Here is a 13,447-nt window from a genome sequence, read left to right as displayed (position 1 = left end):
AGGCCCTCCCCTCCCCTAATTTGATTTCTCTGTTCAAATGCAGTTTGACACTTTAGTTTCAAGCATGAAACTTAATAATGAAACTGGACCACCAATGTCATATTATTCTCCATCTAAGTTGTGTCCTGAAGAAGGCGGGAGAAGTCCTTTACATGTTGTGTGTGAGAGAGAAGATGACTTCAAGGTAAAGAGACAGCTTTAAGAAGCCCCGTGTCTACATGGTACAGATTGACTTTTTCCTTGACTTTGACTTGGAATTATAAAATGTTAGCATTGGAAGGATCTTAGCAGTTATTTTGTATAATCCCCTCCCAACCTGTGTTAGAAATTCCCTTGGAAGACATTCCATCCTTGCCCCAACTGTGGTTGTCAGGCTTAGAGCTTTTCCCTGAATACTTCAAGAGGTGGGAATCATGAGCTTACCTAAGAGCCTTTACTGTCAAAACTCTCTTAGCAAATGAAATTGCACCGTTAATTACAAAAAAGAGATCATAGCTTGGGAGCTTTAAATGACCTGAGAAATCACCTATCCCTCATTGTGTAGATGAGGAAACTGGGACTAGAAAGGGAAGTAACTTTTTGGAAGGTTACAGAGATACTGAGTGGGGAGCTAGGTCTGGGTCCTCTGACTCCAGATTTCTGTTGTCTCCCATAAGAATGCTGTCATGACCCATTGAAGTGAGCTAGAAGGAAAGGAGAATAGAGAGAGAGGGAGAAAGGGAAGGATGATAAAGAAAGGAAAGGAGGATGAAGAAAGGGAAGGAGGAAAAAGAAAGGAAAGGAGGAAGAAGAAAGGGAAGGAAGAAGAAAGAGGAGGAGACAAGTTCAAATCCAGATTCATACACTTGTTTGTTGTGTGAACCTGAGCAAGTCACTTTATTCATGACTGCCTTGAGTATCCTCAACTATAAAATAAGGATAATAACAGCACCCACCTTCTAGGATTTTTGTATCAAATAAGATATCTATAAAGCACTTAACAATGCCTGGCACATTTCCCTTTGAGAAGACAAGCAATTTGATATAGGTTATACATGTGTAGTCATGCAAAGCATTTCCATGATGCAACTGGGAAAGAAAACATAGACCAAAATAAACAATGAATTGGCAAAGAAGAAAGAACCCAACCATAGAAACTTAACTGTGAGATTGGGAAGGCCAGAGTTCATTTTCAGAGGAGACAGTAAAGTAAAAAGAGCTTTTGTAGACTAATGTAATATTAAATGGCTTCCAGAGAGAATTTCTAGAACTCAAAAACGACTTTTAAAAATCAAATGAGATATCGAGAAAAAACAACAAACCAAGACAAACCAAAAAAAACAAGATTATGAAAAAAGTTAATCAAGTAGAAAAGGAGATAGAGTCTTAAAGATGAAAATAACTCTTTAAAAATTAGAATTGGGCAAAGGGAAACTAGTGAAACTTTGAGAGACCAAGAAATGACAAAACAATATAAAGAATAAAAAATAGAACAAAATGTGAAACATCTAATAAGATCTGCAGAACAGATCAAGAAGAGAATATATAAGAATAATTGGATAACCTGAAAACTATGATCCAAAAAAGGAACCTTAATACAATAATGTAAGAAATAATCCAAGAAAATTGTCCTGGAGTTGTAGAGGACCGAAGATATTGGGGAACTCTGAGAAAAGTATACTTGAAGTAAAAATACATAATGCAGGGTGTTTTCTCAGTGTGATTGATGAAATAATGGTTCTCTAGTTCATATATGCTTAGTACTTAGTGTGATATGGCGATGTAATGGTTCTACAATTGGTACATGCTCAGTGTGTTGTAGTGATGGAATTGTACTAAGGTATTTAAGGGCTAAGAGGGCTGAGAGGACTGGAGAGTGGGCTTGAGCTCAATCTCACACTCCAGACTCCAGATTCCATCCTTGGAAGCTCATGGGAGCTCTCCTGCCTTCATCACTTCTCCACCTAAGACCAGGGCCCATCCAGAAATCCTCCAGAAAGCTAGCCCAGACATTACACGGAGTGATAGAACATAAGGAGAAAGTAGAACTAGGAAAATTTCACTGATCACCATCTCAAAGAGCTCCCTTGTGGAAAAAAAAAACATAGGAATATTATTGCCAAATTTCAAAACCCTCAGATCAAAGAAAATTTTGCAAGAAACAAGAAAGAAAGCAATTCAAATATATTACAACTGCAATAAGAATTGTACAGAACTTAGGAGTCACAATAAAAGGCCATGGGTCTTGGAATCACATATACCAGTAATTAAAATAACCAAGCTGGAGCAAAAAATATTATTTGTAGCAAAATTATCCATAATATTGAATTGAAAAAAAAAGGACATTCAGTGAACTTGTAGATTTTCAGGACTTTTTCTCAACTAAACCCAAACTTAATAGAAAATTTTACATATAAGAGCCAATATCAAAGATTAATTTCAAGGAACTTAACTTGGACAAATTATGTTTTTACCATTTGTTTAAGATTGACATCAGCAATTGGACAGCTCAAAAGAAAAATTGGGGCAGAGTTGAGTATGATCTGACTCTAAAAATCAAAACCACCTAGGAAAGGGTAAAATAATAATTATGTTGTATAAATGAAGTGCAGAGAAAGAATAGACCACAGAGGCATTAGAGGGGGTCAAGGGCTTGTAGTTCTGAAAACTACATGTATAATATCCTCCATAAAAGAAAAGAAAAGAAAAGAAAAAAGAAAAGATGCTTACTTTCTAGCTGGTGGCATATAAAAAGGCCATGCAATATAAATACAGAGTTTATGGAAGGTCATCTTAGAAGGGAAATTTATAACAGATTTGGGGGCCAAGGAAAGGCTACTATTCATGGCAGGTAGGATTAGATATGAGTTTTATAGGAAGCCAATGAATGTAAACGGCAGAAATGGGAAGACAGAGCATTCTGGGATAGGGGTAACAATTGCAAAGCAGGGGGATGGGAATTGACTTGTTACAGGAGGAACAGATAGAAAAGTCAGAGGCTATTAAAAGGTTTGAAGGAACAAGTGTGTTAAATAGAGGAGGAAGAAAGGAAGTAGTACCCCTGGAGACCTGGATGGGATAGATTAATGTCAGTCCACAAAACAAGCCAATTTGTAGCATTTACTGTTATCTGAGATATAACTGCTTACACCAGCCCAGCCCTGGTTTCATTTTTCAAAAAGTGGAGGAACCAAGGAGGAGAAATTCTATTCTCCATCTGATTCTTATAAACAGGAAAGAGTAGGTTTGTGGCTTGGAAAATGATGAGAGTCTACGGAGGAAGTGACCGTTTCATGATAGAAGAGAAGGAGAGACAAATCACATGCAGGTAGTGAATATTAGATTTGGGGAGAGTAGATTTTATAGGGCTCAGTGAAAAAATAGGATTCTAAGGCTAAAATTCTCAATGAAAAGGTCATTCAGAGAAAGATGGGAAGATTTCATGAATGAAATTCTGAATACACAAAAGGAATTTTGATAAGCAAGAAGAGGGGGTGCTCTCAGAAGAGACAGATGTGGATATCCCTAGAACTTAGTAACCAATTTAGAGGAAAGAAAAAGACAAAAGTACAAATAACAGAGAACCAAGGACAGGTCATAGAGTTTGAACAGTGTCAAGATTGCTGATGCTCAGAATGAACCAAGGCTAATGAGGAAGGATAAGGATGACAGAAAGTGGTTTCTCAAAGCCATATCGAAGAAAAGAAGAGAATGCAAATGACCTTTTTAAGCCAAGGGATTGATGGGAACCTCCACTGGAGGGAAGATGAAACTGCTCAATCCTTATTTTCCTTCTGATTTCTCAGCCTAGTCCAAGGACCAGGACAACAAAGACTAATAGAAAGTTAATATTCTAGAAAACATGGAGTAAGAGAACCCCAAACTGTCCTTGGAAAATTCAGGTCATCATCCTCAGGTGAACTATATTCTTATATATTGAAAGGAGAGGCAAATATGATTGCTGAGCAATTGTCAGAAAATATCCAAAGATTTGAGAACGGGAGAAATAGTATATACATAATGATCAAGGCAAAATTGCACTGTTTTTTATTCTCTTTTAAAGGAAAGAGTAGAATCTGCAAACTCTTAGGATTCTAAGTCTTAATTATGATAGATGGGAGCTATAGAGTTGCAGATTTTAACATAGAAAAGGAAAAACTATGTAAGGAAATCCTATAAAATTACAGGAAAAATTTCCTAACCTAAGCTATTTCAAAGTGGAAAGAGTTGCCTTGGAAAAAGGTTACCAACCACTCAAGGTCTTCAAGTACAATTCCGAGTTGAACTTATTGATCTATGAGGTCTCTTTCCACTTTGAGCTTCTATGATTCCATGAGAGGCAGAGCATTAGACATAAAGTTGTCGAATTGTTCTTGTCATGTCAGATTCTTTGTGATCCCATTTGGGCTTTTCTTGGTAGAGATATTTTTTTCTTTAGCTCACTTTACAGATGAGGAAACTGAGGCAGACACGGCAAAGTGACTTGCCCAGGGTCACACAGCTAGTGTTTGAGGCTAGACTTGAACTCAGGAAAACAAGTCTTCCTGACTTTTGGGATGGCGTGTGCTGCCCTGGAATCATAAAGACCAGAATTCAAATCTTGCTTCAGATACTTCATCTTTGGGCTAATTCCTTAATCTTCCTGGGCCTCAGTTTCTCTGTTGTAAAATGAGGAGAGGTAGGAATCAATGGTTCTCTGGGGTTCTAATTCTACATCTGAGTCTATGGACCTCTGAATTTCAAGGAAATAAAATTGTCTTATTTCTTGATCAGTGGCTTAAAGTTGTTTGAGAATGTGATTTTTGACATTTTTCTTTTCCTTTTCCTTCTCTGTCAGGAACAATGTCCTTTCATTGTTCCAAGGGAGCACTTCACTGAACACGTGACTTTAATTTCTCCTACTTTCATAATGGCAGTCCTCAAGGGTTACATTTTGCTTTGGGGGGAAACCATTTCAAGTCTAGTCAACTCATCTGAGATTTAAAGGTTTTCAGAACTCGTGATCCTGGGCTGCCTTTCACCTTGGCGATTGTTGTTGGTGTTTTGCTCGTGTAATTTTTTTTTGATGGATGATAATCCGAGGACTCTAATATTGCAAAACGCAGGTACGTTTGGGTCTGCTCCAAATAAACTTTAGCCTGTTCATGTACCCTCGTCTCCCCTCCTGGGAAGAATGAATGCTTGGTGGCTCCTGTCAAAGGTTTAATATCATTAAATACCTTCTTCTCGTATCTCAATAATTTGAGGGAGATGAAGTTAAGTTTTAATTTATGGCCAAAGAAAATTCATTTTATCGGCAACTTTCTTTAACTCTTCTCTCACTCTGCCTTTTTCTCCCTCCAGTGTGTGAGGGACATCATCCGTCTCCTGTTACTTCATAAAGCGAATCCCAATACCTTGTGGAGTGGGCATTCTCCACTCTCCCTGTCCATTGCCAGCGGGAACGACCTGGTGAGCATCCTCACCCTCTCTTGAGGGTGTTTGGTCCTTTGTTTAAGGTTTGTCTGTTAAGTTATTGGCTTCTATACCAATAGACACAAGTTGGGGTTTGGTTTGGTGATGGGGAGTATGACCACGGCATGGTAAAAACAAATATCCAGATGCTTTTGGGGGTTGGATGGTCTCCCCAGAAAGAGCTGGGTGTGTTGTTCAGGTTGGGAATTCTGGGAAAGTGAGTCCTAAATCTGCCTGCAGTTGGGATCTAAAGCTGGAAAGGACCTCAAAGACTACTGAGGTCAATCCTCCCAGTTTTGCAGATGGGGAAACTGAGGCCAGACAGTTGAAATGACTTGCCCAAAGATATGCAGTGAGTGACAGAAATGGGATTAGTCTGATGCCGGAGCCAGAGCAGCCTGCTAATGTCCCACCTGACCTTCCAGCAGGTGATTTTGCCAAAGGCCCCTCCCTCTTTCTTACTCATGTCCTACTTCCAGGAATGGTACCATTTCTCAGCCCTGCACTGACTCTGTGTTTACACGATATCTTTTTTTTTTTTTTTTTTTTTAATCACAGATGTTTTCTGGGAATATACATTAATTTTTCAGGAGCCAGAAGTTTGCCATGTGCTTTGGATTTTTCCCAACATAGCAATTTCTTTTTTTAGTGAAATAATTTTTTTTTTCAAACTTTTGCAAACCTCCAAGCACCATATAAATGTTAGCTTTTATTTATTTGCTTGTTCATTAGACCCCAAACAAAAGATGTTATTGTTTTTAAAGTAATCATAGCAAGATAGATCTATTCTTCTTTTAAAATCTTATTTTACTGAGAGCATTTGTTTTTATGTATTTTAAATATTTGAATATATCCTTCCCTTTCCCATGCCCAATGAGCTAGTCTTGTAGCCAAGCTTAAAAAAGAAAGGAAGCAAGTACCTACTATATGCCAGGTGTTGAGCACTTTACAAATATCTCATGGTTCAAATAATTATTATTAGCACAGTGTCCAGCATATATCCCTCCTTCCTTTTCTCTCTTCTCCCCTCCCTCCCATCCTTTTCTTTTCCTTTTCTTCCCCTCTCTTCCCTTTTCCTTCACTCTCCTCTTTTCCTCATCCCCCTCCTCCCTTCCCCTTTCCTCTTCTGTCCTCTTTTTTCTTTTTCTTCCCTCCTTCCTCCTTCTTCCCTTCCTTCCTTCCCTCCTCCCTCCCTCCCTTTCCTCCTCCCTCCCTCCCTTTTTCCCTTCCTCCTTTCCTCTCTTCCTCTCTTCCTTCCTTCTTTTTTTCCTTCCCTCCCTCCCTTTCTTCTTCCCTCCCTTTCTTCCTTCCTCCTAGCACATTGGAAGCATTTAATGCTTGCTGGCTGACTTGATTTTTTCTGAACTTTTGGACTGTGCTTTTCTAAAGTCTAAAGTTCTTTTCTTCATGAGATAAGCTTTCTTTTCCTGGGCTATTCTGTATTCTAAGATGCCCTGCTCATTTCTATTTAGCCAGTCTGTTCTTTTTTGTTGCTTAGAAAGAAGTCCAAATGATTAATTCATTCTTTTGTTGTCACTGTTTCCTCGGCCTTTTGAGTGATAAGGAAGCTAAAGGAAGGGAATTAAGGCTTTTGACTAGGATGCTAGATATGGTGCCTGTCCTTGGTAGCAGGAAACAGACAACCAGTGGTTCAGGAGTAAAGATTTTGGGAAACTTTGTCATATGGGACAACTGGGGTTTTGGAGGCAAATAAATAAGTGGGCAGCTAAGTGTAGAGAATATTAGATCTGGAGTCAGGAAGACTCATCTTCTTGAGTTCAATTCTGACCTCAGACACTAGCTGTGTGATCCTGGGCAAGTCAATTCACCCTTTTTGCCTCAGTTTCTTCATCTTTCAAATGAACTGGAGGAGAAAAGGGCAAATCACTTTAGTATCTTGGCCAAGAAAGCCCCAAATGGGGTCTCTGAGAGTAAAGACACAACTGAACAACAATAGTAGCAACAGAAAATTGTTGGAGAAAGTGGTCTTGGGACAGTGAAGTTTAGTGTATGTTTGCTATAAAAATATTAGAAGTATGAAGTGTTAAAATAACACAAAAATTCCTACCATAGCATAGATTTAGAGCTGAAAGGGATCTTCAAAAGAAGCTGTACCCCTCCCCTCTCCATCCCCCTTTAATTTACAGATGAGGAAGACAAAGCCCAGAGAAATGAAATGGATGTACTAGTAGCTAACCAAGTTCTCTGCTTCCACGTCCAGGACTCTTCCCAGGAGATTATAAAATCTCCCTTAACTACACTGACTCGATGCTAAAATAGTATCTCAGTATGATACACTTCAAGTTGATAGAATATTTATTTAGATTAATGTGTTAGATAATGACAAAAAATGGAAACAGCCAGTGCTAGAAGGATGAGCAATTGATACACTTTTTTTTAATAATAGCTTTTTATTTTACAAAAACATATGAAGATGGTTTTCAACATTCACCCTTGCAAAACTTTGTATTCCAAAATTTTTTCCCTTCCTTCTCTTCTCCCTCCCCTAGATGGCAAATAATTCAATATATGTTAAACTTGTGCAATTCTGCCACACATATTTCCACATTTATCATGCTGTACAAGAAAAATCAGATCAAAAAGGAAAAAAAAGAGAAAGAAAAAAAAAAGCAAGCAAACAAACAACAAAAAAGTGAAAAGACTATGTCCTATATTCAGTCCCATAGTCCTCTTTCTGGATACAGATGGCTCTCTCCCTCTCAGAATTGGCGTGAATCCCCTCGCTGTTAGAAAGAACCATGTCCTGTATGAGACTACCTGCCATCTAGGGGAGGGGTGGAGGGAAGGAGGGGAAAAGTTGGAGCAGAAGTTTTTGCAAAGGTCAGTGTTGAAAAATTACTCATGCATATGTTTTGTATATTAAAAAGCAATAATAAAAAAATTAAAAAAAGAAAAGAACCATGTCCATCCCAGTTAATCATCACATAATCTTGTTGCTGTGTACAATGTTCTTCTGGTTCCTACTCACTTCCCTCAGCATCAGTTCATTTAAGTCTCCCCAGGCCTCCCTAAAATTCCCCTGCTGATTGTTTCTTATAGAACAATAATATTCCATAACATTTATATACCATAACTTACTCAGCTATTCCCCAGCTGATGGATATTCACTCCAGTTTTCAACTCCTTGCCACTTTAAAAAGGGCTACCACAAACATTTTTGCATATGTGGGTCCCTTTCCCTCCTTTCTGATCTCTTTAGAATATAAGCCCAGTAGTAGCACTGCTGGGTCAAAGGGTATGCACAGTTTCATAAATTTGGGGGCATAATTCCAAATCGTTCTCCAGAATGGTTCAATCAGTTCACAACTCCACCAACTATGTATCAGTGTCCCAGTTTTCCCACATCATCTCCAACATTTATCGTTATCTTTTCCTGTCACATTAGCCTAATATACTCTTGGTGGAGTGAATGGAACCAAACTTTCTGGAAAGCAGTTGGGAATTATGCTAAAAAAGAGATTAAAATGTCCATACAGTTTGAGCCTCAGAGAGAGCTGTCTGCTAGGCTTATATAACTTCGATGTGGTCATCAACAAAAAGAAAGGTTCCCTTATACACCAAAATATTTAGAGCACTTCTTTTTACAGTAGCAATGACTTGGAAACAAAATAGCTGTTGATCAATTGGGGAATGGTTCAATCCATTATTATATGCAAATGTAAAATATGTTATTATAAATTTTTAGATTTTTGGTGTGATAGGAAGTTTTAGTTAGAATGTAAAAGGGGAGGGGCAGCTAGTTGGTGCAGTGGATAGAGCAGCAGCTCTGAAGTCAGGAGGACCTGAGTTCAAATCTTAACTTAACTCTTTCTGGCTGTATGACCCCGGGGAAATCACTTAATCCCAATTGCCTCGGCAAAAAAACAAATAAGAAAGAAAGAAAAGAAAAGGGAAAAAAAAAGAAGAGTTATAAATAGAATGTAAAAAAGACAACTAGCTGGTCTGTAGTGAATAGAGCAGCAGGTCTAGAGTCAGCAAGTTCAAATTTGGTCTCAGTCACTTACTGGCTGTGTGATCCTGGAGAAGTCACCTAACCCTGATTGCCTCAGTTTCCCCAGAAGAGCCAGATGAGCCAGAAGAGGAAATGGCAAACCACTTCTGCTGATCTTTGTCAAGAAAACTCCAAACGGGAGAGTCCGAGAAAACTGAGCAACAATAAATTTCTGTTATTTTTAGCATCCCTAAAGTTGTTTGTTCCACTTGACTATGTCCAATATATTCAGTGTTTGTGTTTTTTGCAGGCGGTTCATGAACTCCTCCTCCAGGGAGCAGATCCAAATCTAGCCTTAACTAAAGGGGTAGGCAGTGCTCTCTGTGCCGTGGCCAACCTAGCATTTGAGCAAAAAAGATCCCTGGATGGCAAAATCGCTTTGGTAAGCTCTTTGTGCGGCTGTGTCTTTGGTGGGGGCCTGATTTATGACATGTGAAAACTCATTTTCATTCTATAGCGATTTCTTGTGGCAATTAAAGTAATTCTTCATTTTTATCTGTTCTGGGTTCCATGTTGGGATCTCTGTCAGCTCCTTATTTTTTCCATGATGAAATTGTGAAAGGAGATGAATTTGTTTGTCTTTTCTGTCATTTTTATGCTCTTTAAAAAAAATGTAAGGAAGACTATTCCATCAAAAATCACATTAAATGCGATTGTCTCTGAGGGACATTAGGGGGGCAGTCTGACAACAGAAGAGCAAACTTGCACACACACGGAGCTGAGGCATGAAACAACAACAATAATAATACCAACAATTATTATAATAATAAAGAATGATTAGAAATCACAATAACCAAGTTTGATCCTGAGGAAGAGATAGAGCTACAGCTAACTTCTTGTATTCCCCACCCTTCCCTGCTCCAATTCTTATAACAAAAAATAAAAAAGAGGGAAAAGCAGTTCAGAAAAAATGAAATCTATTGAAATCATCTGACATTATACAAGATGTTCCTAAAGTCTCATTGCTATTTCTAGAAGGAGATTGGAGATGAGGGCCATATTATAAAATGTATGAGGTACAAACAAGATATAACAATAAAAATTTTATGCACCTACTTTGTGCAAAGCTCTGAGTGTAGAAAAAAGGACACATGTCTCTATGAACATTTGGGGTAGTTTCTCTTAAGTGTCTGGCACATAGTAGGTAATACCCATTATGCACCAGGCTCTAGTTTAGATAATTTTTTTTTGGCCTGGCTCTGTGATTTTATTGGATTGGGAATGCTCAGTGAAGAAGCTCCCCCTATCCAGGTAGATGAGCTCTCCATCTGCAACTTATACAGTCTTAGAGTTTTCTGGGACATTGAAAGGTAAAGTGACTTGTCCTGAGTTGTAGAGCAAGGGTGCGTCAGAATGGACCTTTGTCTGTACCATGTCTCCCAGCCTCATTTATTGTTTGAGAAACCTGTAACTGTTTTTGAGGGGCTGAACAGAAACTTGGCTGCTGTATAGTCTCTGAGCTTAAATGCCCAAACATTTTCATCATTACACATTTCCATTTTTCCTATAATGCATTTAAATATTTCTTTAGGTAACAGCCTTTCCAGCCGAGTAAATTCATGATAATTAAAAGGTATATAGCCAAATGAAATAATGGTCATTGTTCAAGTATTGTGGCCAGCACGGCACAAATGGGCTAGCGGCATTTAAAAATGAGACGAGGTTGCTGATAATTCAACAGAGCCATTTATTGAGAGAAATCATGTTGCTTCTGTATCTTAAAACCATATGTTATTATGAAAGGCATTGTTCTGTGACCAACTCTGGTTTCCGTTTTCTATGATCTAACTCTCTGAAGCATGTTGTTAGTTTCTAGGGACTCTATCTTATATAAAGTTCACCATACCCCAGTAATTGTGCCAGAACCTTATGTTTTCCCATGATTTCAAGTTTAAATGTACTCTTGATTAATCTTAGGAGGAGGGGAATGTCCTAGTCATGAAACCCTTGATTAATCTTAGGAGGAGGGGAACATCCTAGTCATGGAACCCTTGATTAATCTTAGGAGGAGGGGAACATCCTAGTCTTGGAACCCTTGATTAATCTTAGGAGGAGGGGAACATCCTAGTCTTGGAACCCTTGATTAATCTTAGGAGGAGGGGAACATCCTAGTCATGGAACCCTTGATTAATCTTAGGAGGAGGGGAACATCCTAGTCATGGAACCCTTGATTAATCTTAGGAGGAGGGGAACATCCTAGTCATGGAACCCTTGATTAATCTTAGGAGGAGGGGAACATCCTAGTCATGGAACCCTTGATTAATCTTAGGAGGAGGGGAACATCCTAGTCATGGAACCTTTGATTAATCTTAGGAGGAGGGGAACATCCTAGTCATGGAACCTTTGATTAATCTTAGGAGGAGGGGAACATCCTAGTCATGGAACCTTTGATTAATTTTAGGAGGAGGGGAACATCCTAGTCATGGAACCCTTGGTTAATCTTAGGAGGAGGGGAACGTCCCACTCATGGAACCCTTGATTAATCTTAGGAGAGAGGAATGTCCCAGTTACCAAAGTTTCTAGTTAGCTGGGAGTTCTCTATATCCAAGAACAACTACCTTGATTATGGGCCCATCATGTCTTTGGTGTTAACCAATGCAGAGCTCAGCTTCCCTGTGGTTTTGGGGATGAGAAGGAACCTTATTTCTGGAGTCAGAGGACCTGGACTTGGATTCTGTTTCTGATACTTTGTCCTATGTGACACTGAGACATTTGACTTCAATTCCTTATCTGTTAGTAGGTAGCCAGATGCAGATGGGGATAGAATAGGAGATAGGGCGTTGGGGAGAGCTGAGTTCAGGTCCTTCCTCTGTCACTTTTTAGCTGTGTGGGCAAAGATGGGTCCATCTCTTTTAACTTTAGGTTTCCCATCTATAGTTGTGAGATTCTAGGGACTCAATCTTATTTAAAGTTCCCAGGGCCCCAGTAATTGTGCCAGGCCCTTAGGTTTTCCCATGATTTCAAGTTTAAATGTACTCTTGATTAATCTTAGGAGGAGGGGAATGTCCCAGTCATGGAATCCTTGATTAATCTTAGGAGGAGGGGAATAAGACGAGATAATACAGGATGAGTAAAGCCTTTGTAAGCCTCAAAGCATTGGACAGATGCTAGCTTTTCCTATCAAGCGGGGGGCTTAAACAAGCTGGTCTTTGAGGTCCCTTCCACATCTGGAGCTAGGCTCTTCACAAAGGGACAAACACTAATAAATGTGTCCAGATGTCCTAGTTTCTACACTGGTAGCTTGTTTATTCTGGTAAACATTAACCAGAGAAGCAAACTCTGTGACGTTATTTGTCCTGGTCCCATTTTCTGTTGGTGGCCAACCCATCCCATGTATATTCTTTTGCCTTATTTACTTTCAGTGATAATTTTAAGAACTCCAAGTAGCTTCATTATTATTATCGTTGGTTAAATTTTCCATCAATGATCTTTTATTTTTACATCCTCTATATTTCCCAAAGTATCTCTCCCCCCTATTCCTTAGAGGGCCATCAATTAAAACAAAGAATTTAAAATGGGAGATGAATAGTTCATAAAACTAATCAACATGTGAAAAAAGACTCCATTTATGCAGTCTCCACACTCATAGTCCCCACCTCAGAAAAGAAAGGGGCAAAATGGTTTCCTTATTGTCTACAGAGCTCTTGCTTTGGTTGACGAAGGCCTTTTTCTTTGCAGGTCGATAGACTCATGCAATTTGGGGCTGATATCCTGATTCCAATTAAGCTGGTCCAAGGAGATAAATCAGCTGTGGGAACTGCCGTGGATTATGCATACTTCAAATTCTACCAGGTATCCCCGCACCCCAAGCAGCCCACCTTTCAGGAAAAGTATACTAGGTACGGCACACTTAGTCTCCCTTTGTCGTCCTTCCGTCCTTTTCTTTCAGAAAACTCAGGGTAAGAGATTAAATATTTCCCAGGCGATCTGGCAAAGATGTGGGGTTTTGGACTCCTTATCTGGATTTAGAACGGTGCAGGTTCAGCCCCTGGATGCTCTGTT

At 39.1% G+C, this 13,447-nt stretch overlaps 1 protein-coding gene across 6 annotated transcripts in view; it reads left to right on the top strand.

Moving 5' to 3' along the window:
- Positions 1 to 13,447, top strand: part of ANKMY1 (ankyrin repeat and MYND domain containing 1) — a 123,297-nt gene that overhangs the window by 63,522 nt on the left and 46,328 nt on the right. For 4 of the 6 annotated variants that reach the window (XM_074264170.1, XM_074264173.1, XM_074264171.1 and 1 more), the window contains 4 exons: positions 44 to 184; positions 5,323 to 5,430; positions 9,696 to 9,827; positions 13,124 to 13,237. In XM_074264170.1, coding sequence (XP_074120271.1) covers positions 44 to 184; positions 5,323 to 5,430; positions 9,696 to 9,827; positions 13,124 to 13,237 — 495 coding nt within the window. The remainder of the gene's footprint in view (positions 1 to 43; positions 185 to 5,322; positions 5,431 to 9,695; positions 9,828 to 13,123; positions 13,238 to 13,447) is intronic. The other 2 variants (XM_074264175.1, XM_074264172.1) reach the window with 1 other exon arrangement.

Source organism: Sminthopsis crassicaudata, chromosome 4 (genome assembly GCF_048593235.1).
Source record: "Sminthopsis crassicaudata isolate SCR6 chromosome 4, ASM4859323v1, whole genome shotgun sequence".
Taxonomy (NCBI): domain Eukaryota; kingdom Metazoa; phylum Chordata; class Mammalia; order Dasyuromorphia; family Dasyuridae; genus Sminthopsis; species Sminthopsis crassicaudata.
Note: the sequence above shows the minus strand (reverse complement) of the source record. Positions and strands in the feature narration are given on the sequence as shown.